Source organism: Podarcis filfolensis, assembly GCF_964270895.1.
Source record: "Podarcis filfolensis genome assembly, chromosome: 9".
Lineage (NCBI taxonomy): Eukaryota > Metazoa > Chordata > Lepidosauria > Squamata > Lacertidae > Podarcis > Podarcis filfolensis.
Genome location: NC_139610.1, coordinates 1,756,214 through 1,783,860, shown reverse-complemented (window position 1 = coordinate 1,783,860; position 27,647 = coordinate 1,756,214). Strand labels below are relative to the sequence as shown.

Below are 27,647 nucleotides of genomic sequence, written 5' to 3'. Positions count from 1 at the left end.
TTCCAAAGCAGGATATAATACCGGCAAAACCCCCGAAAACCCTAGGTACGGAAAGGGAAGGTGGCGTGTGCGCTGTCTCAGCGTTCCTCACGAGACGTTTATTTGCCCCGTTCAAAGCTTGCTTTGCGACGGTTTCGCGCCTTCGTTCCCGGGAGCCGCTTCCAGGCGCCCGGCCACGTCCGCGGCTGCGCAGGGCGAGGGAGGAGCGGGAGCGCGCGGCGCGGCCTCGCGGGAGGAGGAGCAGCCCGTCGCTCGGCAGCCTCGCCCGGGCCGGCGCCGCGGGAGAGAGCGAGAGAGCGGGCGCGATGCGGGCGGCGCCTGGCCCTCCGCTGGCGCTGCTGCTGGGCCTGGTCCTGGGCGTGGCGGCCGAGAGGCAGCACTACGGCGGCGACGGCGAGCACCGCCCGGACTACGACCGCGAGGCGCTGCTGGGAGGCCAGGTGGGTCGCCCGCAGGGAGGGAGGGAGGGAGGGAGGCGCGGCGGCCCCTTCTGCCATCTCGAGCCGGGGGAGGGAAGCCGCGCTCTCGCTCGCTCCCAGTTGGCAGCAGTGCAAACCGAGAAGGGGCAGAGAAGCCGGAGGCCCCGGGCGCCCGCGGAGAATCACCCGGCCAGCGCGCAGCGTCGCTTCAGCGGCCGCGGGGGCGCCGGTCCTGCCCGAGGCCCGCGTGGTCTTGGCTGGGGAGCGAAGGCGGGCCTGCGGCTGCAGCGCCTCCAGCTGCCCCGGGGCTCCATTTTTGAGGCAGGCCGAGCTGCGGCACGGAGGCTGCGGAGGGCGGCGGAAGGGGCTGGGGAGCAGAGGGCCTCGCCTTCGCCAGGTGCCCGGGCATCCAGTCCCTCCGAGCTCAGTGGGGTTTACTTCTAGGGGAGGGGGGCTGTGACCCCACATACAAAGATGATGCACCCAACCCCCCCCCCCCAAATCAGAATAAGGCACTCACAAAAGGCAGGAAAATGAGGACAGTGACCCCCCTCCTTTGGGGATAGGTAACACAAAGAACTGGGACATAGTTGTATATGCTAGGGAAAAAGAAGCAACCCAGGTATTGGTTGGGGCTTCAAGTTGCTTTTGGACCTCAGCAACAGGGTGCACTGTGTTTTCTATGTGAAGAAATGGATGTTTAGAACTGCTTAAATGAATGCTAGTTATAAACCAGTCTCTCTAGATTAATTAATAATAAGTCAATAATGTGAATCATGATAATACTATATAGCGCATCTAAAGAGTTCAAAGTGCTCTTCTTGATATGTTTGCATCAACCTTATAAGGAGGGTGAACATTCCCAGGGGAACTGAAGGAGGCAGCGGTGCGCCCGCTCTTAAAGAAAACATCATTAGATCCCTTAGATCTATCCAATTACCGCCCGGTTTCGAATCTTCCATTCCTGGGTAAGGTGATTGAGAGAGCGGTTGCTGAACAGCTTGGTAGGTTTCTGGATGAAACATCGGCTCCGGATCCGTTCCAGTCCGGCTTCCGCGCTGGTCATGGGACTGAGACGGCTCTGGTCGCCCTAACATGATCTCCGCAGGCAGCTGGATCAAGGCGGGTCGGGGCTGCTGATTCTTCTAGACCTGTCAGCAGCCTTCGACATGGTCGATCACAAACTCCTGAACCATCGCCTTGCCGACGTGGGGATCCAGGGCACAGTCCTTCAATGGCTGCGCTCGTTTCTCTCTGGTCGGGGACAGAGGGTGGCGCTTGGGGGGGAATTGTCATCGTACCACTCCTTGGTGTGTGGAGTGCCTCAGGGTGCAATACTCTCCCCGATGCTTTTCAACATCTTTATGCGCCCCCTCGCCCAGCTTGTCCGGAGTTTTGGGCTGGGCTGCCATCAGTATGCTGATGACACCCAACTCTATCTGTTGATGGATGGCCATCCTGACTCGGCCCCAGACACACTGATCAGATGCTTTTGGAAGCTGTGGCTAGATGGTTACGTGGGAGCCGGTTGAAGTTAAATCTTTCGAAGACAGAGCTCCTCTGGCTGGGACGGGACGATATGGGATTGAGGGGGCAACTCCCATCTCTTGCGGGGGGGCAGTTAGTGTCAGCACCATCCATTAAGAGTTTGGCTGTAATCTTCAATAACTCCCTCTCCATGGAGGCGCAGATTGCAGCTATAACAAAGGCGGCATTTTTTCATCTCCGCCAAGCTAAGCAGTTGGCTCCTTACCTCTCTCGCCCTGACCTAGCCACTGTGATCCACACGACGGTCACCTCCAGACTGGATTATTGTAACTCGCTCTACGTGGGGCTGCCCTTGAGACTGACCCAGAAACTCCAGCGGGTGCAGAATGCCGCAGCGAGACTCCTTATGGGGTCTTCGCTGCGAGATCACATTCATCCGGTACTATACCAGCTGCACTGGCTCCCGGTGGAGTACAGGATCAGGTTTAAGGTGCTGGTTTTAACCTTCAAAGCCCTATACGGCCTAGGACCCTCGTACCTACGGGACCGCCTCTCCTGGTATGCCCCACAGAGGAACTTACGGTCTTCAAATAAAAACATCTTGAAGGTCCCAGGCCACCGAGAGGTTAGGCTGGCCTCAACTAGAGCCAGGGCTTTTTCGGCTGCGGCTCCAACCTGGTGGAACGCTCTGTCACAAGAGACTAGGGCCCTGCAGGACTTGACATCTTTCCCCAGGGCCTGCAAGACAGATCTGTTCCACCAAGCCTTTGGTCAGGGCGCAGCCTGACTCCCTCCTTTGGCAATCTTTACAGAACTTTAGTTTATGGTTGCCATCAATTTTGATTTTAATTAATTTTTATAATGTTTTTAGAATGTTGCACTATTTTAGTGTTGTTAGCCGCCCTGAGCCCGGCTTCGGCTGGGGAGGGCGGGATATAAATAAAATTTATTATTATTTATTATTATAACATTGTGCTCTTGCACAGTTCCTATTCATGACAATGGAGCTTGTTCCAGAAGACGTTCCCTTGGGTTGTGTACTTTGGAGTCAGATTTGCCCACCAGATTTGCCTGCCTGAGGTTGCTCCTGCATCTTGCCTTGGGGTGGCTCTGCCTCTGCATAAAGATCACTGCACAAATAAACTTAAGTTGCCACCAAATATCCTGTAAGCCAGAAGTGAGGCACCTATCACGCTCCAGATGTTGCTAGATTACATCTCTGATCATCTTTGCCCATTACCCATGCTGGTGGGGGCTGATGGGAATGGGAGTCCTGCAACATCTGGAGGTTCACAGATCCCCCCCCCTTGTAGAACAACTCCTTCCCCCTGGGACACACAAACTCCTCATTCAAGTTTACAAATGCATATCACTTACATCAGTTGCCATTCAAAATCAGGATGGCAGGGCAATTGAAATATTGCTTTCCCCACACTGCACTGTTTCAGTCTATGGTTTTATGCAAAGAAGGATTTCTGATATGTGATGTGCAGGACCAAGGCATTGGCAATTGCCTATTAATTTGGAATATCCTTGATGCTCTCTTTCCTTTCCATACATGCTGTTTTGATGATGCTCTTGTTCCAAGCCTTAGTGTCTGCTAGATCCTGAAGCACGAAAGAGATTGGTAGTGGCAGGGTGGCAGTTGCCATTGCTGGAGAGCGCTAGGTGGCAAAGATTTTTGGACTGCCCCTTACCTGGCACCTCAAAATAGGACCTTCAGATGATGATGATAAAAGAGGGCATGTTTGTGTAACTGGTAAGATTTCAGATGATGAAACAGTAAGCTATTTCTAGCCAGTTTGTTGCCTACTTGCTAGAATCTCTCATCTCCTCCCTGTGCAATTATTAGGCTGGATTCTGAGTCTAACAGCAGCTGTAATTTTAGATGAACCAGCTGGATAAAGTGATATATACCACAGCTTTACTCATGTTTACTGAGAACAGACTCCCACGAGAGGTGGTGGACTCGCCTTCCTTGGAGGTTTTTAAGCAGAGGTTGAATAGCTAGCTGTCATAGAAGCTTCAGCTGAGATTCCTGCATTGCAGGGGGTTGGACTAGATGACCCTTGGGCCCCTTCCAACTCCAAAGTCTCACTGAGAGCATGCGAGTAGCCAAGGCCCCCCCCCATCAAGTAAAACAATAGAAATACTTAACTGACCAATCACGCAGCTGGGCATTTGATGGTAGGAGTGGAGGATCCAAATATGTTTTGTCTGCTGAACATACCTTCTTTGACAGCACGCCAAAAGTGATAAACCCACCCAGATTATGTGCTCATTTTTAATGATTTCTTGTTCCCTCCAAAGGAAGAAGTGGAAGAGTTTGCCAGACTGAGTCCAGATGAGCAGCAGAAAAGATTGAAGGGTATTATAAAAAAAATTGATGTGGACGCTGATGGCTTTCTCACAGAAGGTATGATGTTATGAAAAGAGTATTTACCAATTATTCATGAAAAAATATAGACATTGTACCATATATAAAGATCTTTACGTCACCTTGCAGCAGATACGAATCCTAACCAAACCACATAATTCAGCTGTTGGGTAGCCCAAGGGTGGGCTTCTTTGTGGCCCTGCAGTCTGACCACAACTGCAGGTGGACCACTTCACTCTGGCCAGTTAGAATATTTCCTGAACTTCAACAACTGCTCAGCAAACGGCTGAAGGATGAGAAGCGAGAGGACAAGCTGGCAGATGACCCGTCCAATACAGTTGCTTCTGTATGAATGCACTACATAAGTTTGAGTTGGCCCAAATAATATATATGGGGTGGAGGTTTCAAGATGGCCACCGACCTCTGAGTCTAACGCATTCGCACTAACTGCAACTTACCAGATGAGACAATCCAGTTGAGAAACCGTTGAGAAAACTGCTGGGATACGAGAAGTGCTGGGCTGAGAGAAACGCTGGGTGAGTCAGTGTTTTACCGATAAGGTGAGGAAGAAAAGAAACGAAAGAATTAACTCCCCTCCATTTCATTGGATGTAACTCTTTGTGGGACTCTGCAGAAGATTAAGACTTAAGCCTTTGCTCCATTGTCTCCCTGAGTGGTTGACCAATATGGTCTACACAAGGAAGGCATGTAAAGTCCTGGGAATTAGGCCAAACTTTACAAGTAGCTCTCCTGAACCTCGGAGAAGACAAAGTAAAATCACAAAGTTTTTCCTTCAGGAGAGTAAAGAAGAGTCGAGCAAGCTGATACAAGATGAAGTATCCCCTATACTTCCTGCGTTGGACTGGTCAATACATCTTAAAGGGGACATGCAGGAACCTAGGAACATAAGTCCCTCAATAAATTAGCCCTAGACTTGGCCTTGGCAGAGGACATAAACAAGGCCAATTTGAGAAATAAATTGGGGTTAACCTATACAGAGGCATTCTTTTGAACTAAGCAAAAGCCCACCCAACAACAAGCCATTTCTAAAGGCACACAAGCAGAGGAGAGAGACACTGACCTCCACGATCAGCTTCATATGGTTTGCTTAGAATTGACCCTCATCAAAAACTTTCTTACAGTAAGCATGGGGCTGCTTACAACATTGGTGGAAAATTTTACAACTCAAGAGAGAGCTTTAGAGCCAAAAGATACTGAAAGGACATCTAGACAAACCCAGCCGGTAATCACTGCATTGGCAAAGGAAAATACTGAAGAAATCACCAAAAGACTGTATAACAAAAGATCTAAAGCACTGAAGAAAAGTAAAAATATTAAAGACTTAAAGAAGAAGAATAAAACTCAATGTGCATGTAAAAATTACAGAAGCTTTACATGTTGATACCAACAGATTCCACTTTGGATACAAATAATTCTGCATCAAAAGCCCAGAGGGAAAAAGGGGAAAGGAAGAAGATAGTAGCAAATGCTGCTAAATCACAGCAAATGTTAGAGAAGGAAAATCCGACAGAGGAAAATAAAACAGATGCCTCAGTTGAGGTTGCTGCTTTGACTCCAGGAGGGAAAGCACCTGGGAAGAGAGGATACTGTCCACAAAACTGAACTTGACCCAACAACTGATTATCCAGAAGCCCAACGTGACTTTTCACCAGGAAAAAGGGTGGAATTTGGTGATGATCCCACAAAAACTAGTTACCGCAAATGATCCAAAACTGAAAGGCCTCCTTATCCAGGCAGAACGTATAGCACATCTGCTGCTTATTCTAGATAAGACCTTACCAGGAGCAAAGAGGCCCGATGATACTGTCTTCATAGAATATCTATACTATGACAGTGTTAGGGCATGAGCAGTGGTTACTTTCAAGGACCCAGATCTAGCCAACTTTATTTATAAAACCAGGGAGTCTTTTTAAATAATAGACAGGCTAGAAATTATAAGATTTTTCTGAAACGGGGCACCAGTGGCATCCTTTCCTGGTGATATGGCTGTCGAGTGCAAAGATAGAGATTCTCCGAAACCAAACAGTGATGAAAACCTTATAGATTTGAATTGGACCCAAGAATCCTCCCTCCTCTATCATAAACAAGAGACATCAAAACTAGAATGGAAGACTCCACCTACACATAACCCACAATACTCTGTGATCAAGTGGATAGAAAATTTTACTTCAGAAGAGAAAGCCTTAATGCGTCAATATTGGACCTTGCCAACTGTGGCCCAAAAAGAAATCTTGGAAAGGCTAGACTTATTGAGAAGCAACACAGAAGAAGAAACAGGCTTAAAATTAAAGGAATTTAAGTTGCAAGTGATAAAGGAGATAAAAAATGGGAAAGGGAGAACAAGTCCTGGGAAAGCCAAGCCCAGAGATGTGATGGACGATGGTACAGTGAACGGACAGATCACTCCCCAAAATGACCCCACATTACAACGGGTTACGGCAGAGATAAATCTGTTATCAAATAATAATGTACAAAGTAAAAAGGAGGAAAAGGAAAACTTATTTCCTCCTGCGACCAAAACAATTCATAAGATGTCAAATCCTGGGCTCTGGACAGAAATGAGATACCTAGGAGGAAATTGGATCAACACAAAAGGAAATTATTCCATTGGCCAATTTAGAAAGGAAAGGCCCAGTGATTACAGGTGTGAGTATAATATGTCCAATGACCAAAACGATTGAATATCCAGATGCTACCTTAGTAAAGAAACAATGAAAAATAATGATATTGAGCTGCAACAAAAATGGGCAAACCTTAAAAATACATTGCCCTGGGATTGACAAGGATTAAATCGTCACAAAACTAAAGCTAAATTAAATTGCCTGAAAGATTGTGAGAATTACATCCTTTCTGCTGCTAAACAGCTAAGAAATGAAGACTTTTACCCGCCACAGACTACTATTTCCAACTGATTTATGATTCTAGCAGAAAGGGACAAAGTCGACCCTCCGGAAACTACTAACGGGGACAGGGTGAGTTCTATAAAATGGGCCCAAAAGGATGCTGCTCCCTGGGTGGGTCGACCTAGGCCTGGGTAGAAACATGCCATTGGAAAATGGGACCCTAGAAGAAAATCTCAAAAAATCTTCACAGACCCCTTCTGAGCCAGAGCAAAACATGACCTGCATGAGGTCACTCTTCTAACTTGGAATGGTTGCATCCACCAGAGAGCCTGGCTTTAAAAACTTCCTCTCCTATCATGACAACATCATGATCCAGGAAACACCGACTGTGGATGAACTACTTGTTGTGTATTGAAGTTCTCGCCCTGGCCACCAGGGGTATTGTGTATATAGTTTTCACTCAGGTCCATGTCAGTTAATATAGGTGGGAAACCCTGGAGTGTTTTTGTTACAATGTTGACAGCCGCCTGGCTATAAAAGCAGTTCAGTTCCAGCTTACTATAAAGAACCACTTGGAGAAATCTCTGTGCCATCTGCTATGTCCACCCACTACTTAATACTACTACTCAATGGATTTCATTCATTCACAACTGGGGCAGAACCAGGGGTAAAGCACAGAAGAGCAAAAGGGGTCCTGGGGGTCCTAGTCTCCACTACTCTACGTGCCATTTCAAGCCCTCCCCCATTCAAGTCCTATGCCATGGCAGTGTTAATCCAGTCATGCCCTGTTGGTAATAAATGCTTATATGCCACCAATGAGGCAGAATCCTCAGATCAGAGTCTTGTGGACTGATCTGGAAACTTATATCACTGACCTTATCCTGCTCAACCCAAATGCAATTGTAGTTCTGAGAGGGGACCTCAACGCCAGACTGGACCACTCACTGTATGCACGGCACAAATGTCCTCCTCCCAGCCTTGAAGCTGATGTATTCCTTCTCACTCGCAGCTCAAAAGATCAGAAATCAAACTTTGCAGTCCTCTGCTTGGCTCAAACAGCATTTAGGCTAAACCTAAATTCACCTACCTATCTGGCTCCAGAAGGAGTGCTATAGATTATATGTTTCTAGGGACCTCCTTCCTTATGTTAAGACCCTAGAAGTTATGCCTAAATTTGACAGTGATCACTTCCCAATTCTCCTTTAGCTAACAGCCTTCACCCAAGTGATACATACTGAGGACTGCTACCAACCCTTCCTAATGCCAGCAGGAAGAACTTACCGTTGACCCAAGTGGACTCCTCATCTAAACCAAATGATAACTGAACTACTGGCCTCAGATCGCCTACAGTGCCTTTGGTCTGCCCTGACATCTGCTGAGTTCCTGATGCACTCTTGGAGAATTATAACACCCTTATGCAAGAGCCCCACCAGCACCTAACCCACCAGCACACCCTTGAGACAACAACAGCACCACTCCAAGCCATGCTTTGACAAGGACTGTGTTAATGCCAGAAAAGTTCTTGCTGCCACTTTTTTTTTTATAAAATATTTATTGAAATTTTCAAAAAGTTTAAAGAAAAACAAAAAAAGAACAAAAAATAGACATATAACTTTCAATCACATATTTCCTTGACTTCCCCACATCTCCCCTTCTTGTATTCCAATTCAGTTTTTAATTCAACAAGTTCCTGTCCCCAAATTTTACCTTATTATATTTAAATCCTTTTACTTAACCAATTTTAACATAAACCTCAATCTTTATACATCAAAACTTATTCTTAATACCTTTTTCTAAAGTCAACCCCAATTCCATTTCACGAATTCCCCATTTTAATCTAAGTAACAAAACAAAATATTTACATAAAAAAAACCAAATATATTTGTACCGCCTTTGGATACCCAAAACCCCACTCCCCGCCTTTCCCGGTTTCAATCTCCAACCGATGTCCATCAATCCATCTGGTGTCAGCCTGGTGACCTCATGTCCGAGGCCCTTAAATCTCTCTCCTTTCCTCTCTGCCGGTTTTTTTGATAGTCCTTTATGATAAACACCAAATCTCGGAGAAGCTCTGTCCCAATAAGGTCCATGTTTCTTCCTGCCAGGCCTCCATATTTAGAATTGTAATCCAAGTCTTGTTTTTTACTTCTTTTAAGTCCAAAAGTCCCAAAACCTCCTGCTTCCACTTTAATCAGGTTTGTCTTTTCCTTTGAATCCATCTTTACAGGCCTTTGGCCTGCCAGGCCTCCATATTTAGAATTGTAATCCAAATCTTGTTTTTTACTTCTTTTAAGTCCAAGTGTCTCAGAAACTCCTGCTTCCACTTTAATCAAGTTTGTCTTTTCCTTTATATCCATCTTTGCAGGCCTTTGGCTCTCTTTAATCCTCTGCTGCATTATAGCTCCTCCTTCCTTTCCCTCTAAATTGTCATGTGTATCTTCTCCCACTTTTTCAAGTTTCTCAAATTTCTTTTCTTGTTCAGCTGCAAGAGTTTTTAGCTCAAATGCAAAGTCTTTTTGTTCTGGTACAAAGGCTTGAGTCAGGTCCCTTCCAATTTCCGCAAGTTTATTTGCTTTTTCATTCAATGTTGTAGCATTTCTAGCCAAAACAATGCTTTGTTCTTGAAATTTTCCCAGACGAAGAAAGGTTTTCTCCAGTTCCATCTGTATTTTTCCACTTACAGCCATTCTGTAATGTCCCAGAGCCCCCTCTAGGGGAGTACTGGTTACTTAGTATTCCTTTCAGTTCTAATCCAAAAGTCCTTTATTTTCCTTTGTTTTCGACAATTTGTTGCCTAAATGTAACAAATATAGCCAGCCGAGGCAATAGAAACAAAGTTCTCTCTCTTTTTTTTTCCTCTCAGCTTTGACAGCTAGTTTGACAGCTGTCAAAGTCTTCTATATCTCTTCAACAGGCTCCCTCACGGATCGCTCCCGGGTCCTGGGGGGGGGGTAGCAATTCCACTCTGAAAGTTAACTCTTATCCTCCAGCACATTCACTTATACTGCCAAAACGTGAAATTAATTACTTTTAACTTCTCACGAAGAAGACGTTCTTTTCAACCTTAGTTATCTTGTCCTTGCTTTAAAATGTTTACAAAAGGGGGAGACGAACTTCCTCTTTGCGCCTTCCCCGCTCGTGCCGAATCAAAAAAGAAGTTTTTAATATCCAATTTCCGTATTACTCACGGGTTGTTACTTTTAGTCCAAATGATCAAAGGAAGAAGTCAGCGCTCTCCAACCATGGCATGCGGCTTCACTTCGCGGAGACGGGTAAACAGCTCTCAGCTCCGCGCCGCTCACCCCCGGTCTGTTCCGGAGCCTTTAAAAAGGCTCCTTTGCAGCGGGGGGGGGGGGGACGCAAATGGAGCCCGCCGAGCCTTCAGTTCACAGGCTTCCCTGCCTGTGATTTATTTCGGGTCCCCGCTTCACCGTAGCGGTAGAACCCTAGCTCCACGAAGCAGATTTCCTCCGGAGATTGGAGGAAATCCGCCATTACCGTTGCTGGCGCTGACCGGAAGCCTTACAAGGCTTATGTATCCAAGACCAAACCAACAGCTGCAATGGTCCTCCTCCAGCAGGAGAGATACTACAAGTACCTTCTGGCACGAAAGAAAAGGTATGCCATGAAGAACACCTGGACACGACTTATCCAGGCAGCCAAATCCAATGATTCAGCCACATTTTGGCATATTACATCTAGCCCACAAAGCAATGGCCCAACCATGGTGGACTTTCACATCCCGCCAGAGACCTGGGAGGCTCACTTTCAGGAACTCTACTCAGACACCTCTGCTAAAAGTGGAGACTCTAGTCAAACTATAGAGAATCTGCCTATGTGGGCACCAGTGATGGTAACAAGAGATTAACAACCTGGTAGCTCAGCTAAGACTGGGGAAGGCCCCAGGGGAAGACCTAATTCCTCCAGAGGCCATTAAAAACAATATGGACCTCTGGGCCCCTATTCTGGCCTCACTCTTCACCTGCATTGACACCCATGGCCGAGCCCCCAAGGACTGGGGGCTTGTAATCATTGCCCCTATATATAAAAAAAGGGAAAAGGGTGATCCTACAAACTACAGACTGATTAGCCTCCTTAATGTAATTAGCAAACTTTACGCAAGATACCTACAATGGAAATTCCACGACTGGATGGACCAATGAAATATACTTTCAGAGGAGCAAGCTGGCTTTAGGGAAGGTCAGTCCACTATTGACCTGTGCCTAGTACTCCATCATCTCATGGAGAAGTATTCCTCCCGCAACACAACCTCCCTCTTTGCTGCTTCTGTAGATTTCAAAGCAGCATTTGAATCCATACTCAGAGCTAAACTGGAAAAAAACTGGAGGCCATCTCAATAGATCCACGTCGACTCCATTTAATTTGTATGTTACATGAAGGGACCTCAAAAAGTAAGATGTAACCCCTGGGGCCATCTCACCAATGCCTTTGAAACTGAGCAAGGTGTCAAGCAAGGCTGCATACTGGCCCTACTCTTGTTTAATTTCTACATCAACTCCATGGTGGGTCATCTCCATAGCTCAAACTTTCACTCCCCAAAACTCGCTGGAAGACACATCCCTGTTCTGCTCTAGGCAGACAATGCAGCAAAGCTTTCAAGAACACCCATTGGCCTCAAAAGAGCACTGAGCGCTAACACAGTGTTGCAAGGAGGACCGGCTCTGCTACAACATGCAGTGTTTCCAGGTTCTGCATAGCAGTGCTCAAAATTTGTTGGATGATGACCTGTGCCACAAACTAGATTTAATGAACACTCATATCAGGGTGCTCTGTAAATTGATAGCCATAGCCTTTTATATACTAACCTTTTATGCTCTTCCATATCCATTTAATGATCCCAACCCTTCTTTTAGATTCTTTAAGCCTCTTACAGTTTTTTATATATACCTTCTGTTTTAATAATTTTAGTTTCCCAAAATGTTTTACAGATTTAAAATGATTGTTCCCCACCCTACTTATGCCTCTCTATGACTGTAATAAAGATTTGATGGATACATACGGAGTGAAATAGTCTTGCAACATTTAATCAGCAAATTCTGTGTCTGCGTTATCTTTTTCCAGTCCAAGGGCTCATCTGCACTATATATTTAGAGCACTGTTATCACTTCCACCAAGGTTTGCTAAGGGCATTGAGAGTTGTTGGGCTGCCCCTATTGCCCTCACACAACTACATTTCACATCTCTGGGATGAGGAATTGATTGTGGAGCCACACTGGGAATTGTAGCTTAGGGAGGGGACTGGGGCACCCCAACAACTGTCGGCACACTTGACAAACCGCAGCTCCCAGGATTCTTTGGGGGAAGCCATCGCGGTTGATTCCCTGCCTCCTGAGATTGCAGGTGCCTTCCCTGTACTCTTTTGGCACCTGCTACAACCATTCTTGTTTAGACAAGCCTACCAAGATGCTTAGAAAGTTGAGGCAATTTGAATCTGTTTGTATGTTCTAAAGTATGGTTGTGATTTTTTCCTGATTTCACTGTTTTACCTTTTTTTAAACTGCTTTGAGGGTTTTCCCCTACAATCAAGCAGTGTATAAATTTTATTTTGCCCAATAGTTTTTATTAGTTTTCCAAATTTTTGGTGTATAAATGTTATGAAATTGAAATGAAACATGCTATAATAGTATTTTAAATGTTTAGTGCAGGTGGGGCACCATTTGTTGTGGAGGTAGCATGAGGGTTGCATCTGTGCTTAAAGGAGCCTAGAAAATGCTGGCTTCCTCTTAATATTTATGGCGGGGAGGGGGGAATCCCTTCACCTCCTTACGTTATGGGGAATCTCCACAGGTGAGCTGAGTTCATGGATCCAGCAATCTTTTAAGCATTACGTTGTAGAAGACGCGAAGCAACAGTTTGGTGAATATGACAAAGATGGAGATGGATATGTATCCTGGGAAGAATACAATGTTCAGATGTATGATCGTGTAATAGACTTTGATGATGATACGACTTTGGAAGATGCCGAAGAAGAATCTTTCCGGCAGGTGAGACACCATGTGTTTTCCTGTAGCTCCAGCCTGGAACATCTGTTGCCTCCCTTGGTCAAGGCCAGCCCTGTGGATGAGAATGCCACAAGTTCAGAGTATGAGAGATCCTCTCTAAGTTTTCTAGCCATTGCACTAATTCCCCCTTCCTTGCCAGTCGGCTTGACACAAGGAAAGAATAATAACTTGCATGTAAACAGTTTTTTGTAAAGTTACTCATCTGTGTGAAGCTTTTTAAAAAATTAAGCACTATGTATACTAATATGACACATTGTACTTCATAGGTTTCCATGGCAGATGTGGCATTTGCTTACATAATTTTGTAGTTTCTGTATTTTCTCATTTTACATCACTAATCACACTCTGACTAGATCCTTTATCAACCCTCTTTTAGCTAGATATAAGTTATGATGAACTTCTAACTCCTCTCAGTGTATATAAGATTGATCTTGTAACGTGTATTTAAAATAAAAGGAAAAGCAGGTTAGGTTTATGTAGCTTGAAACTAATGAATACAATATGACTTCCGTTCATGTAACTGTTATTCCCCAAACTGTTTTCTAAGCTCCATTTAAAGGACAAGAAGAGGTTTGAAAAGGCTAATAGGGATGGAAGTTCTGGCCTGAATCTGGATGAATTCATTGCATTTGAACATCCTGAGGAAGCAGAATACATGAAGGCAAGTTTTGAGAGAAAGCGCTACCACGGGGAATGCTGTTTGTTCATTCTTCAGATCCTGAGGGACACTATAGGGATGCACAACATACAGATTTTTCTGAGTAAAACAAGCTTCTCCATAGCATTGAAAATCCACCACTGGGCTTTTGCATACGCAGGAAAGGTGGTGGCGATGATGTTTCTTCAGACTGCAATCCAGCGCTCAGCCGCTGGCGGGCAGGATTTCCACTGAAGCCCGTGAGACCTCTCTCTCTCCCCAGGCTGGGGCCCTGCAATGCTGTGTAACAGCTGAGGGCAAGCAGTCCTGCATATGCCACATTGAAATGAAGGGGAGAAATCAAGGAACCCTCATGTCAGTATTTGTTTCTGATGCTGTCAAGTTAGAAACCCTTATAGCTGCTTCATGTAAAAAAAAGTGTGTTCTTGAATGGCCCTTCCTTTGCCCTCACCTCAACAAATTTTAGCATGGGAGAATATTCAGTATCTTCTGCACCATTTGTGCACCTTTTAGTTCTATCTCCTGTGCTCTCACACTTGCTTAGGACAATGGTTGTCCTTCACTAACAAAATTATTTACCTGAGTACACAAGTTCAAACTGTTGTCTTAGTGCAACTTGCTCACTTATTTGGATGATGATGAAACAAGTTCTAAGGAAAATGCAAATACCAGAATGAGCATTCACTGTGTTGGTGAGAATTTGCCCAGCTACACTGTGCGTTCATTCTTGTCTCTTGTATTTTTACTTGGAATTTAGTGCACCTCATCTAAATTAAGAATCCTGTGAATTTCTGCAGGCGCTTTAAACACTGTTGGTTAACTGGCCAAGGTTACCCGACCTTTTCTCTCCCCACTAGGAGTTTGTGATTCAGGAGGCTTTGGACGAACATGATAAGAATGGCGATGGATTTGTGAGCCTTGAAGAGTTCCTTGGTGACTACAGAAGAGATCCAAGTGAGTGGGCGGGGAATGATGTTAGAAGTGTCATAAATTCTTTGCATTGCATTTGCAAAGTACATCTGTCAAGGCCCTTAATTTTACACAGGTCTTCTCCATAAACTTTCCACTCATCTTCCCTTTGGCAACTGGTTGGTTTCTGAATAGCAGTGACCTTGTGTGCCTTGTAAATGTGGGAAGGAGAAAGGAGATTTAGCTTCTGCAGTTCTATGACTATTGCTGTTCAGTTTGTAAGCATTTAAATAGGAATCTGTCCATCTCCTTTTCTATGGCAGTAGTGCTCTTTGGCCCTAAATCTTTGGAGTAATGTGGGGAGTTAATATAAGCTGTCTGGTTTTTGATACAGCAATATCATTTTTTTCAGAACTGAACTGAACTAACAAGAATATAATTTGGGGGGCGGGGTTTGCCATCAGAAGGTGTTCATTCACATTTAATGAAAAACACCCTTGTTGAGTCAGTGGGTGATAACCAGCATTGCACAAGCTCAGCTCCCTTCCTCTGCCACGCAGCCCCTCCATCTCCTAGGAAGGTCCCCCAATTCTCTACCACATTTTTTAGGCAGGGTGTGTGATGCATAGGATGTTCTGAGAAAGTGGAAGTCCTGCTGCGCAAGCGGAAATCAGAATCTGTTCTGTATTGCCCATACTTGGTAGTTTTGCTTGTCTGCTGTGATTCCGGTTGCTATAAATATTTATGTAACCTGTTCTCAGTTTCCAGTAGGTATGCTGTCATCGGCATAGTTGTTTTTTAATTATTTGCAGATTTAACAAACTAGAGGAGGAAGAGAAAAAAATAATTAAACCAATAAAATAAGGAGTGTGTACAAGCAGTCCCTGTTTACGCAGGGGTTACGTTCTGAGGCACCACGTGCATCGGTGAAATCCTGTATGATTGAAACCCATTGAAAAAGCCTGCAAACACCCCATTCTGCCCCCGCCCTCATCCTGCCCATTTTGTGACATTTCAGTGACTTTATGATGTTTCCGGGTCACTTGTGGGTTCGGCGCAATGCACAGTTGCACACACCTCAAACGTGTGTAAATGGGGGGGGGGCTTCCTCTGTCTAATCCAGGAGTAGGCAACCTAAGGCCCGGGGGCTGGCAACCTAAGGCCCAATCGCCTACTGAATCTGGCCCGCAGTCAGTCTTGGAATCAGCGTGTTTTTACATGAGTAGAATGTGTCCTTTAATTTAAAATGCATCTCTGGGTTATTTGTGTGGCATAGGAATTCGTTAATTTTTCCCCCCAAAATAAGTCCAGCCCACCACATGGTCTGAGGGTCGGTGGACCAGCCCACGGCTGAAAAAGGTTGCTGACCCCGATCTAATCTGTCTATACACCAATAGTAACCAAACAGTCCCTCATCCATTCACATCATGGATACAATAACGTACATCTTAAGTTAACTTAAATGTTTCATAAAAGCCTTCCAAATGTCCAGAAAAGGATCCACAAGGTAATGACACCGCAGTCAGACCAGGAAGTGTCTACACTGGACAGCCTCACGCCATTTGCCTCAACCCGCCTTTCCCAGTGTTAAGCCTCCAATATCTCTCTGTAGTAGACGGTACCTCCCTATGCCAGAGGTGCTGAGTTGAAATAATAATTATCTGTATTATTCAGATAGGTTAAAAGATCCTATGGGATAGTATATATTTTGCTGATAAATTTTTAGAGACTTTTTATCAATGAGGTTTATGATTTATTTTTACGTTGCTTTGGTTGTAAATCACTTTGGTTCTCACTGGAATGAAATGTAATATATGAATTGTTTATTTTTTAAAATAAAAATAATTCAGATATTTTTATTTAATTAAATTTCCCCGCAATGCTCTTTTTTTTCTTTTTTCTTTTTTGCATTATACCAAATGGTAGCCTTTTTGGCACATCCAACATTTGGAACATACCGTATTTTTCGCCCTATAGGACGCACTTTTCCCCCTCCAAAAATGAAGGGGAAATGTGTGTGCGTCCTATGGGGCGAATGCAGGCTTTCGCTGAAGCCTGGAGAGCAGGGGGGAGGGTCGGTGCGCACCGACCCCTCTCACTCTCCAGGCTTCAGGAAGCTATCCACTTCGGGCTTTGCGCAGCACTCCGCTAGCCGTGGGAGAGCCGCGCAAAGTCGCGCGGCTCTCCCACGGCTAGTGGAGAGCTTGCCGGCACGCAGAAGCTTGGGGCGTGCTGAGCTCAGCACGCCCCAAGCTTCGGGCTTCGTGCAGCGCTCCGCTAGCCGTGGGGCGCTTCCCCCACCCCAGCCCCGCACCTGGGGGGGAAATAATTTTTTTTTCTTTATTTCCCCCCCAAAAAACTAGGTGCGTCCTATGGGCCGGTGCGTCCTATGGGGCGAAAAATACGGTAGTTTTCATTTTGTTAATAATTGCCGCGACAGCATTTTTATTTTATTTTTTAATAAATTTTATTAGTTTTCATCAAATTATACATTTCATCCCGAATATAACAAATCATAGCTGTTTTGGACTTCCTTCAGCGTCTCTGACAATCATCCATATTTATACCTTTCATACACATTCCCTTTTTAAAAATGCCGCGACAGCATTTTTAAAGTTTCTTCTGATACTGTTTCAGAAAGCATGGTTGCTTTTCCACTTCCTTTATTTTAACTGATGGTATACAAAGGAAAGAGACTTAATCCATGTGAAAAATTGTGTTTAGCTGCCAGTGAAGACCCAGAATGGATACTTGTGGAGAAGGATCGATTTACAAATGATTACGACAAGGATAAGGATGGGAAACTCAACCCTAAAGAGTTATTAAGCTGGGTAGTACCTAATAATGAAGGTATTGCTCAGGAAGAGGTAAGAGTTTTGAAGAACTTTATGAACTTGATAGCCAGACATCAATCACACAGTCGCAAATGTTCTGAGTCCTCCCTGGAATCCATTAGACTTTAACACACCTAATTGTGGCTCAGCATTGTAACAGCCTACTCTAGCAGTAGTGCGGAAGGCCTCCCCCCATTTGGCCTGCAAGGCCATTTTGGCCAGCCTGTGCCCATCTAGTGTGGAGCAGTATACCTAAAGGAGTGTCTCCATCCTCATCATTCGGTGTGGACACTTAGGTCCAGCGCTGAGGGCCTTCTGGCGGTCCTCTCAGTGCGAGAAGCGAAGTTACAGGGAACCAGGCAGAGGGCCTTCTCGGTAGTGGCACCTGCCCTCCCTACCAGACTTTTAGAAGACATCTGAAGGCAGCCCTGTTTAGGGAAGTTTTTAATGTTTGCTGTTTCATTGTGTTTTTAATACAGTCAAACCTCGGATTCCGAACACCCTCCGTTTTGGAACGTTTTGGCTCCTGAACGCCAAAAACACGGAAGTAAATGCTCCAGTTTTTGAATGTTTTTTGGAAGCTGAACATCCGACGTGGCTTCCACTTGAGTGCAGGAAGCTCCTGCAGCCAATTGGAAGCTGTGCCTCAGTTGTCAAACATTTTGGAAGCTGAACAGGCTTCCAGAACGGATTATGTTCGACAACCAAGGTTTGACTGTATTCTGTTGGGAGCCACTCAGAGTGGATGGAGAAACCCAGCCAGGTGGGTGGAGTATAAATAATAAAATTATTATTATTATTAAGCAGGTAAAGATGCAATTTTCTGCTGAAAGTGGGTTTATCTGATCCTTGGCTCAGGCAGAACCCTGTGCCTTTGCGACTGCCACCGCGCAGGCAACCTTCAGATTACAGCCCCCGTGCCTGCAAAACCTTGTGTCCTAGCCTGAGTGATGGCAAACCACATAAGCAACAGAAAACGCCTCACCTGACATCAGGTGATTGATAGGTAGGCAGCCGTATCTACCTGTTAAGATGGCCTGAAGAGATTGGTGGAACCTAAGCATCCGGGTCTCTAGCAAAAAATAACTCCCCAGCTCAGCACTATAGATTTCTTTACTCCCTGCTGCAATATCTGAGCAGCATAGAGAGATTTTTGGAGGCTGAGACTTTAATCTGGCAATCCAACCCCTACCCCTGGCAACACACCAGTGTAATATGGACAGCCAAAAGAGAATGCAGAAACTACTTGGATTTCTCCTTTCCATCACATGTTTTTATCATATTTACACAGCAGATGATACATTATTTCTATGAAACTCTTTACAGGTACCGTACAGTCTTTTCAAATAAGAAAGACAGACAGGCAGACGAGATGAATTTGTGAGCTACTTTAATGCTTGTTAATTTTATTCTCTAGGCTGTCCACCTCATTGAAGAAATGGACTTGGATGGTAACGGGAGGCTGGCAGAGGCAGAGATTCTTGAGAATCCAGATCTGTTTCTCAACAGTGAAGCCACAGATTATGGCAGGCAGCTGCATGATGAAAGCTTTTACCATGAAGAACTCTAGTTTCCAAGAGACTCTATTCTTTCTTCTAGAGTTGGATTTTTTTTATTATGTGTTCAGCTTTGAAGACAGCAACACGGTAATATACTGGTGTCTGCAGCAGTTTCTGCATCCCTGGGTTTCTTTGTACATTGCCTTCGATGTTTTAGCCTCCATAATTTTGGTACTACAAACCTATTGTACTTTTAAAGGGAGCAGAAGCCTTCTCCAGCATTTCATGTTTTAGTCCTGCTTTTTGAAACATACTTGAAAAAATGCAAAGATGTGACTATGTGATAGGATAGAGAATACCACTAGTTTGTGTTAGATTTTGGGAAAGAGGAAAAACTATTACGGTGTTTGTTTCATCTTTGTAAGAATCTTTCTGTATGAATATCCAGAAGGACTAAAGCCTTACATATTTGTAAGGTTTCTGTGTATATTAACTTCTGTAGATGGTGTTTATAATCTGAGAATCTTATTTTTGCAGCTAGATAGCAATTATTTTTACTGTAATGATAATCGCTTTAGAAAGTGTATTGTATTTAAGTAAGAAACAAACTTTAAACGCTAAAGATTAAAAACTCAAAATGTCCTCATTTTTTCTTGTCATTCTTGCTATGACTCCTTAACTAGGGCTAAATTAATACATTAGACCCACTATTCTCCCAAAAGCACACAACGTGGTTTACATGAAATAAATATAATGCAGGGATACTGATACAAGCTTTAAAAGCCAACATTGGTTTGAAACGGCAAATCAAAATCCTTTAAAGCCCTGTTAACTACATGCCTCTGAAAGCCTTGTTTTCTCCAGCCGCTTAAAAGAAAGTGGCAAAGGGACCGGGTGAGTCTCTTAGGAGCCTGTTCCATGTCCACAGTATCACACTTCACTGTTGCTATGTATTCCTTGTCATTTGATAGGATCCTAAATGCTTAACTTGAAAGTATATTTGTATCAAGCCAGGATTGCATTTCCCAGTGATTTATGCTAGATGCATGTGCATTTTAGAAACTCTGCCTGCTAAATACCAGGCAGGTGCAATACCTGTCTTTCCAACACCTATTTAAGATCTTCTCTTTTCCATCAAGCCTTTTAAGTGGCAATTTTTATCCCAGTTTGTATGTATGTGTACTGGATTTGAAATTGTTTTTATTGTTAAAATCGCTTTGGATTGCTCTGTGGGAAACAATAAATGAAATAAATAAGTTCAAAAAGAAAACATGAATCAACATGGAAGTGCTGTGGAAGTCTGGTGGGCACCAGCCACAAAATGGCTGCCGTGGGGGACATGGCATAACACAACAACATCAGGCTTGCCCTGGGAAGGAAGCTCTGTCCTTCTGACCCTGATTGTGGAGATACTGATTCTGTTGCTGTGCAGGAAAGAGTGTACTCTTATGCACCCAAAGACCACAGACACGCATGTCTTTCTCACCCATACATTTATCTCTGCCTAAGAGCACAGACCAGGCAGGCAGATGTGTTTTCTCTCTTCGCCCAACCACCCGCACCCTCTCACCCACTAGAAGTCTGCACTAATTTCTTACCAAAAAATGAGACAAGTGGCATCCTCAATTTGCCTTGATCTCAGGATATAAAAACTTTAGAAACTTAACTTTTTTCCAGTGGAATCTGGAGATTATGGTTGTTACTGAGGGCATCAGATAAGGTCTCGGTGGTCTCCGACTGGAAGGGAAGGGAAAATACATACAGTACATATCCAAGTACTTAGAGAGCTGATGAAAGAAATATATAACAAATAACCCTCAAAGCCCTAATGGTGCAGTCAAGCACCCTGACATGAAAGTAAGGTCCATTAAATAACTGGAATGACTGCAGAGTAAACCTGCATAGGTTTGTGTTGTAAAAGAGCTTTGCTTCTGCAGTGAGAATTAGAGCTGAGCACTTCAATCTTTGGCCAGCCTGAAGGGGAAGGGAGTGGAAGAGAGGAGGGCTCAAAAACCAGCGCTAGAATACGGGGCAGGGGGCAGGCTGTTCAGGGTTATGATGGGAAGAAGACCATAGTAGAGAAGAAGGCATCAGCTTGTTTTTTCTTGTCTCAACTGTTGGAAGCTTCAGAAAACACCAGAGACAAATTTAGCATTTTAGAGTAAATGTGAAAACACTTGTAGTAAATAGATTTGTGGTATAAAACCTCACAAACAGCTTACTAAACCTTTCACCTTCCTCTACATAGAGGACACACTTTCTACTCAGAGGATGTCCATTGCAATTACGTAAGTTGCACATTCATCTCAGTGTGTCTACTGTGAGCATGGCTACCTTTCGGTTTAACTCTCTATGCCAAGTGTGAGGAACATTTGGCCCTCCAGATGCGGCTCAACTACAACTCCCATCCTCCCTGGCTATTTGCCATGCTTGCTTGGGTTGATTGGAGTTGTAGTTCAGCAACATCTGGAGGAGCAATGATTACTGGCTGCTACTTTATATGACTGGCTTTATTTTGGCTGGCTCAGTTTAGTGTGGCAAAGGGTCTTCTGCAGAGGAAATCCAACCTTAGAAGTCTGGTTCTCCAGAGTCCAAGCAGGCCCAGCACAACTCTGGTGAGACCAGAATTTCCCTTTATACTGGTACAGCGGTGCTGGGCATAGGGGGCGCAGGGGGCTTTAGCCCCCTCAATAGTTTGAGGCAGAGGGCCCAGCACCCCCCAGTATTCAGGGAGCCGACATCCCCAGCCACCACCAGGCGCCCTCCGTGTACCCCTGCCCCCGCCTGGGACCCCAGGAGCTGGGAGGGGGCTGGGACGAGTGGAGCTGTGGCTGGGTGTGAAGAAGATGCTTCAGCAGCTCACTTGCATCCCGGAGCCAGGCTCTGGTGGGAGCCTGTTGTGGGGTGCCTAGTCACACCCCGTCCAGAAGATGCACCCGGGGGCCCCCATGCTACACCACTGGTCCCGGCGGCCAGTCCCAGTCCCCAGTCTAGCTGCTGCAGGGTCTTCGTACCTTATTGCCTTCACTTAGCTGCCATCCTGCACTGACTTAAAAAGCCCAGGGAACAGCAAAGCAGGTGTGGTCTCTTTGGGGAGCCAGCCTATTTGCATGGTCATGGTAAGCACCTGTGAATGTGGCTTGCTTCTAGGCTAGAGTGAGAGAGAAGGGCAGCAGCAAGAGGATCCTCAGCAGGGAGTTCTGGTGCTCAGCCTGGGCTCTCTGCAGGTGCCCAGCCGCATCTGCGGTGGAATACTCACGGAAAGGAGAAGGGAGTGAATGTGGACAGGGTGGCAGCAGAGGCAGCAGCTGCTGTTTTATGTGGATTAGCAAATTTTGCTTGCTCCATTTTGTTACAGCTGTAAGATGGGAAGAAACAGCCCAGTTCCTTATTTCAGGAGCTGCCAGTAGATAAGGCTTGCAGACACTGCTGAATAGACTCATTGATTTCATTGGAGTGACACTGGAGGAAGTGGGTTTGCATGACTGGCTGCTAAAGGAATAAGCTCTCCTCTCTTAACAGCCTCCACCCCTCCATTTGCAGGTGAAGCGACAGGCCTTTCAGGCTGGTCTGGAATAGAAAAATATTTGCTACGCCCTAGACCAGCCTTTGCCACTGTCCTCCAGATATTCTGGACTAGGACTCCCATCAGCTGTAGCCATCACAGGAACGGCAGTCCAGAACATCTCTGGAGGGTGCAAGGGTGGCAGAGGTTCCTCCAGGCCAAAGCAGCCCCGACCCCCCCTGGCTTTTCCTACTTAGGGAATGGGATAGACAGAGTGAGATTAGAAGAATATACAGTGGTACCTCGGGTTACAGACGCTTCAGGTTACAGACTCCGCTAACCCAGAAATAGTACCTCGGGTTAAGAACTTTGCTTCAGGATGAGAACAGAAATCGTGTGGTGGCAGCAGGAGGCCCCATTAGCTAAAGTGGTGCTTCAGGGTAAGAACAGTTTCAGGTTAAGAACAGACCTCCGGAACGAATTAAGTACTTAACCCGAGGTACCACTGTATATTCACAGACGAGACTGGCTTCTTGAAGCCAGCATCTCTCCCTCCAAGACACAACTTTTCCTGTTGCTTCTCCCACTGCAATTGGCACAAGCAATTTGGAGAATGGGATGTGCTGTGGAAAAGGAGGGTGGTCAGACTTCAAGCTTGTGGAATCGACTTTGTTTTCACTCGAAATCACAAGGCCCACAAATTGGAGTCAGGGTGCAAAGTAGTGGTGTGGAGGCAATTCCTTATTGTCCCCCATGACTGATACTCAGTTCATGCCAGGGTAGTCAATGCAGTGCACTCCAGATACTGTTAGATTAGAACAGGCATAGGCAAACTCAGCCCTCCAGATGTTTTGGGACTACAACTCCCATCATCCCTAGCTAACAGGGCCAGTGGTCAGGATGATGGGAGTTGTAGTCCCAAAACATCTGGAGGGCTGAGTTTGCCTATGCCTGGATTAGAATTCTACCCCCGCCCCCGACCATTGGGCTCTGCTGACTGAGGCTGATAGAAATTGTGGTCCAGCCACCTCTGGAGGGCACCCCTGAGTCAATCCAGCCTCCACTAGTGAAACTGAGCACTTCGATTTAGAGCAATTTATATGCATATAATGTGCTTACAAATGGGAAGGTGGTCTTGTTAAAGTTCATGAGAGGCAGGGAATAATACAACTGATGAGGCAGGTTTATGTTCTGCTTGGATTCTTCCTCCCAGTCTTGGGCTGGCTCTAAGTGCCACGTAGTGCACAGAGATTTCTGGCATCTGTGGTAGTGCTGGGGGCTCAGCAGTCACTGTGGTGCGCATCCTCACCCCTGCTCAGTGAGGGATTCTGGGGTGCAACTTGCAGAGCATGTGATGCCCCCACTTCTAGTCCCTCTGAAGCACCGGCGTTGTATCCAGCTGGTCCTTCTCTCCAGCATAACCCAGGCACCGCAAAATGAGTTTTCAGCTCAAAACCGTAACACGCAGCAGGGCCAAAACTAGGATGAAGCATGCGGAGCATCCCTTATTGCCTGCTTGCATTTTCGCCAAAATTTGTGCTCCTTTCTGTTCTCCTCAATTGGATAAGGCTTCCATTTTCTAAAGGAAGCCTCCTTGCATCTGATAGCATTTTTACTCTGCTCATTAACCATGCAGGCATCCTCATGGGCTGAGCAGTACCTTTCTTGATCTACGGTATACATTAAAATAAATATTTAAATAATATATTCTTGTTGTTTGTCATAGTATTACAACTGTTGTTAATTTTTTACATTGCAAAATGCAGGCTTGGCTTAGGGGCATGTTTCATGTTGTTTGTGCCAGAGGCAAAGATCTCTAGTTCTGGCCCTGATTCTCTGATGGAAGCCACTATAGCCATTTTGACACATGCAGGCACTTCTGGCTTTTCAGAGCATCTGATTTTGTTCCTGCTTAAGCTGTTCTGGTTTCTAGTGCATTTCTGAGCCCAGTTCAGAGCACTGGTTGTTATATTGAAAGCTCATCATTAACTACTTCAAGAGCTGCTTCTTAATGGACATGTATTTTGTACATTGAATTACATTTCCCTTTTAAGATACTTTGGAAGTTTCTTTGTTCTACTGAGCATCTAACTCTCTTCTGCTCTTTGTTTCCAGCTTAGGAACAGTGAAAATGTTTGCCATTTCATTTGAAGAAAGTGCTCGCCAGCTAAATAGCCAGGCAAAAAGCAACCTCTGCTACGTTTTATCTGCAAATGGCAAAACAGAGGAAATGATGGTTCTCGGGTCCGTCTGCAAACAGCGACTGAAATGTCACATTTTAAAACTTCTTGCCCAGTGATATTGACGGGAGAAGACTCTCTATTAGTATTCCAGGGACGTTCCTTGTGTGCTACCACTTCATTCATATTCACAGCTGCAATGAATGAACACAGCACATCCAAAAGCTACATATTGATCCAAATAGGCTAAGCTGAAGCAAGTGCCATCTACCCATTTCCTTAATTTTTATGAGAATTGGAAAATACTTCTGTTATTGCAGCAATTGCTGAGCCTGCAATGTCACAGGTCTACTTCCTGTGAGTATGGTTTGAGCCCAGCACAAAAGATTACCAAAAACACACGCAAACTGCCTTGCATCAAGAAATGCAGCCTCCGTGGTCAACAGAATGGGCCTGCTCTCAGTTTTCTTCCCAGAGTTTCTAGCTTTGTCCATTGATCAGACAACACTTTGGCTTTCTGGGGTGTAGCTAATCTTGTCACTAACCCCCCCCCCAAAAAAAACCCTGCCTCATTTGCACACAGATGATAGGGTGTTTTTTTGCTTCCTCATTTCAATACTCACCATTTGCCAGAACTGAAGTGAGGTTGATAGCAGAGCATAGGGGTGGGGCAAGAGGAGGGAAAGAGGAAGGGGAGACCTGTGAGGTTTGGGGTGTGCTTTCTCCTTCGGAGTAGCAAGTCATTTCACACTCAGCTTCCTTAAACCGCCCAGAGCTGTTTTGCAAGCTGCAAAAGAGAGCATTCCTCTTTCGGCTTCCGTGTGCTTGGCAGCCAGAGCCAACTGGGTTCCTCTCCGTCAAACTTTTGGTGCTGTGGGGAAGCCTGCCCAAAAGGGACCTTTCCAGCAGCTCCTCATGACACACCTGCAGTTCAAAGACGCCTTCTGGGTAAGTGCCAACATCTTGATTTTCACCTTCATGGAGATAAAGAAGCAACACTGGCTGGCTGTGTGGTCTGAATTAACCTGGTGCCGCACTGTCACGATTTTGCCTGCAAGTTTGGTTCAGTGCATTAGGAAGGTTTTTGAGGCACGTTTACAAACTGCGCAAAGGGGCCTCTTTAGGACACCTGAATCCTCACAGTCAAAAGGTAAGGGACTTCTAGGCTAAGCAAGGAAGAGGGTCCACTTGTACTATAGTTAAAAGAATCACTTATTTCAAACTTTTAATTGCTAAAAAAAGAGAAGGAAATGAACTCTTAAATTTTTAATTTTTAAAAAATTTTGAACGACTAACTTCTTTCTTGGGGATGCTGGCAGAACTTGGGTCTAATTTTCATTGCTGTCGACAGCACAGGTTTCTATTCTTACGTGGTGCTTTTTGTGTTAGATATACAACTTTGCTAGTGCCGCTTTTATTTGGGTGAAGGGGATGCTCATGGCACCACACAGAGAGTGTCTTATGCAAAACCTGAATGTTATTATGCAAAGGTTGCCCCACCCTGGTGCTCAGGTGTCACCCTTGAATATCTTGGCCTTTCCTAGTTGGTGGGGGTTGTTTCTAAAAATAAGGGCATGAAGAGCCAAAGGTCCATCGGATGCAGCCCCCTGTGATGTCATGGTCCAGCCAGATGCCTTAGGAAACCAGCAAATGCGTCATGGAGGAAACAGCCCTCTGCTCCTCTTGCTCGCCAGTACTGACATTCAGTATACTGACATTCAGATATACTGCCTCTGAATCTGGAGGGTAAATCCAGCCCATGGTTCCTCAAGCTTGTATCCCCAGATGTTGGACTACAGCTCCTATTATCCATAACCATTTGGCTAAGCTGGCTGGGGATGATGGGAGCTGTAGTCTGAGAACGTCTGGAGACCCAAGTTTGAGGAGCACTGATCTATCTAACATGATGAATGGCCTCTTGTTTCTGGATGTAGGGGGCTTCAGGCTATGTTTCTACTCCACTTTGCCTATGGATTGGCCATCACACTCTGCTATCACAGGAGAAGACTTTTGGTTTGTGGGTGTCCCAGAAGCAGGGACATTTTTCAGAATTTGCCTTCCAGGCTATCATGTCCAGTTAGGAGCTACAGGTCATGGTGTGTGGACGTACCCTGGCAACTTCCTCACCACAGGGCTGCCCCAATACATGTTGTTGTGTCAGAACAGCAAATGGCAAGGCCCTTGCTGCCCCGAGAGCACATAGGGTCCCAAGTGTGGTTATGTCGGGAAATCTCACAAGAACTTCTTTCTGCAGCCATGTCTTAAACCTCTTCTCAAACTTTTATTCTCTATGGGCCTAACTATATGTGCTTCTCATTGCATCTCTTGCAGCCGCATCTTCATTTTCTGTTTTATTTAGCTACAGGGGCAGCAGTGGGGAAGGTGTGGCTTTTATCAGGACGGCAGTATACAGGGAAGGGGGCTTTACCCCCGTCTCTGCTGAGCAGGGGCAAGATTCCAGGGGTCTTGGCACGTAACCAGGGTTTGTGTTCCTATGGATTAAGGCACAGTGGAGACGGTAGTGTCTTTTAGAAAAATGGTTTATTTACACATATTTACACCTGAGTTTAGGTGCAGGGGGTGCAGAGCATTACACCCCAAGAGTGTCTCTTGTTGCTCCCCTCATAGATACAGCCTGCTTGGGCCCAGAGCAGTAAACAGCCAGGCTCCCTGGTCTCTGCATGCAGCCTTTCCCAGCCAGCCCTGCATGGAATTCTCCTCCTGTTCCTCTAAACCCCTTTTATTCCTACGGTGACATCATGCCTCCCAGCAACCTCCCCCCTCCCAGCTTATATCATTGGACACTGAAATTCTAACCTTGACCTTCGTCTCTGATCATCTTCCTCTCATGGGAGGAGGGTCTCACAAAACCACAAAAGTTAATTGTTTGT

At 45.4% G+C, this 27,647-nt stretch overlaps 2 protein-coding genes across 3 annotated transcripts in view; both read left to right on the top strand.

Moving 5' to 3' along the window:
* Nucleotides 1-235: 235 nt before the first annotated feature.
* RCN2 (reticulocalbin 2) overlaps nucleotides 236-27,647 on the top strand; it is an 810,887-nt gene continuing 783,475 nt past the window's right edge. The window contains exons 1-7 of one of the 2 annotated variants that reach the window (XM_083630757.1): nucleotides 236-440; nucleotides 4,218-4,323; nucleotides 12,957-13,153; nucleotides 13,719-13,832; nucleotides 14,687-14,783; nucleotides 17,463-17,605; nucleotides 18,990-20,341. In XM_083630757.1, the coding sequence (XP_083486883.1) occupies nucleotides 306-440; nucleotides 4,218-4,323; nucleotides 12,957-13,153; nucleotides 13,719-13,832; nucleotides 14,687-14,783; nucleotides 17,463-17,605; nucleotides 18,990-19,142 (945 nt within the window). In that variant the 5' untranslated portion in view covers nucleotides 236-305 and the 3' untranslated portion in view covers nucleotides 19,143-20,341. Of the gene's footprint in view, nucleotides 441-4,217; nucleotides 4,324-12,956; nucleotides 13,154-13,718; nucleotides 13,833-14,686; nucleotides 14,784-17,462; nucleotides 18,441-18,989; nucleotides 20,342-27,647 lie in introns of those variants that run through there. The other variant, XR_014552002.1, reaches the window with a different exon arrangement.
* PSTPIP1 (proline-serine-threonine phosphatase interacting protein 1) overlaps nucleotides 25,458-27,647 on the top strand; it is a 44,083-nt gene continuing 41,893 nt past the window's right edge. Inside the window, exon 1 of the mRNA XM_083630672.1 lies at nucleotides 25,458-25,704. Within this exon, the coding sequence (XP_083486798.1) occupies nucleotides 25,672-25,704 (33 nt within the window). The 5' untranslated portion in view covers nucleotides 25,458-25,671. The remainder of the gene's footprint in view (nucleotides 25,705-27,647) is intronic.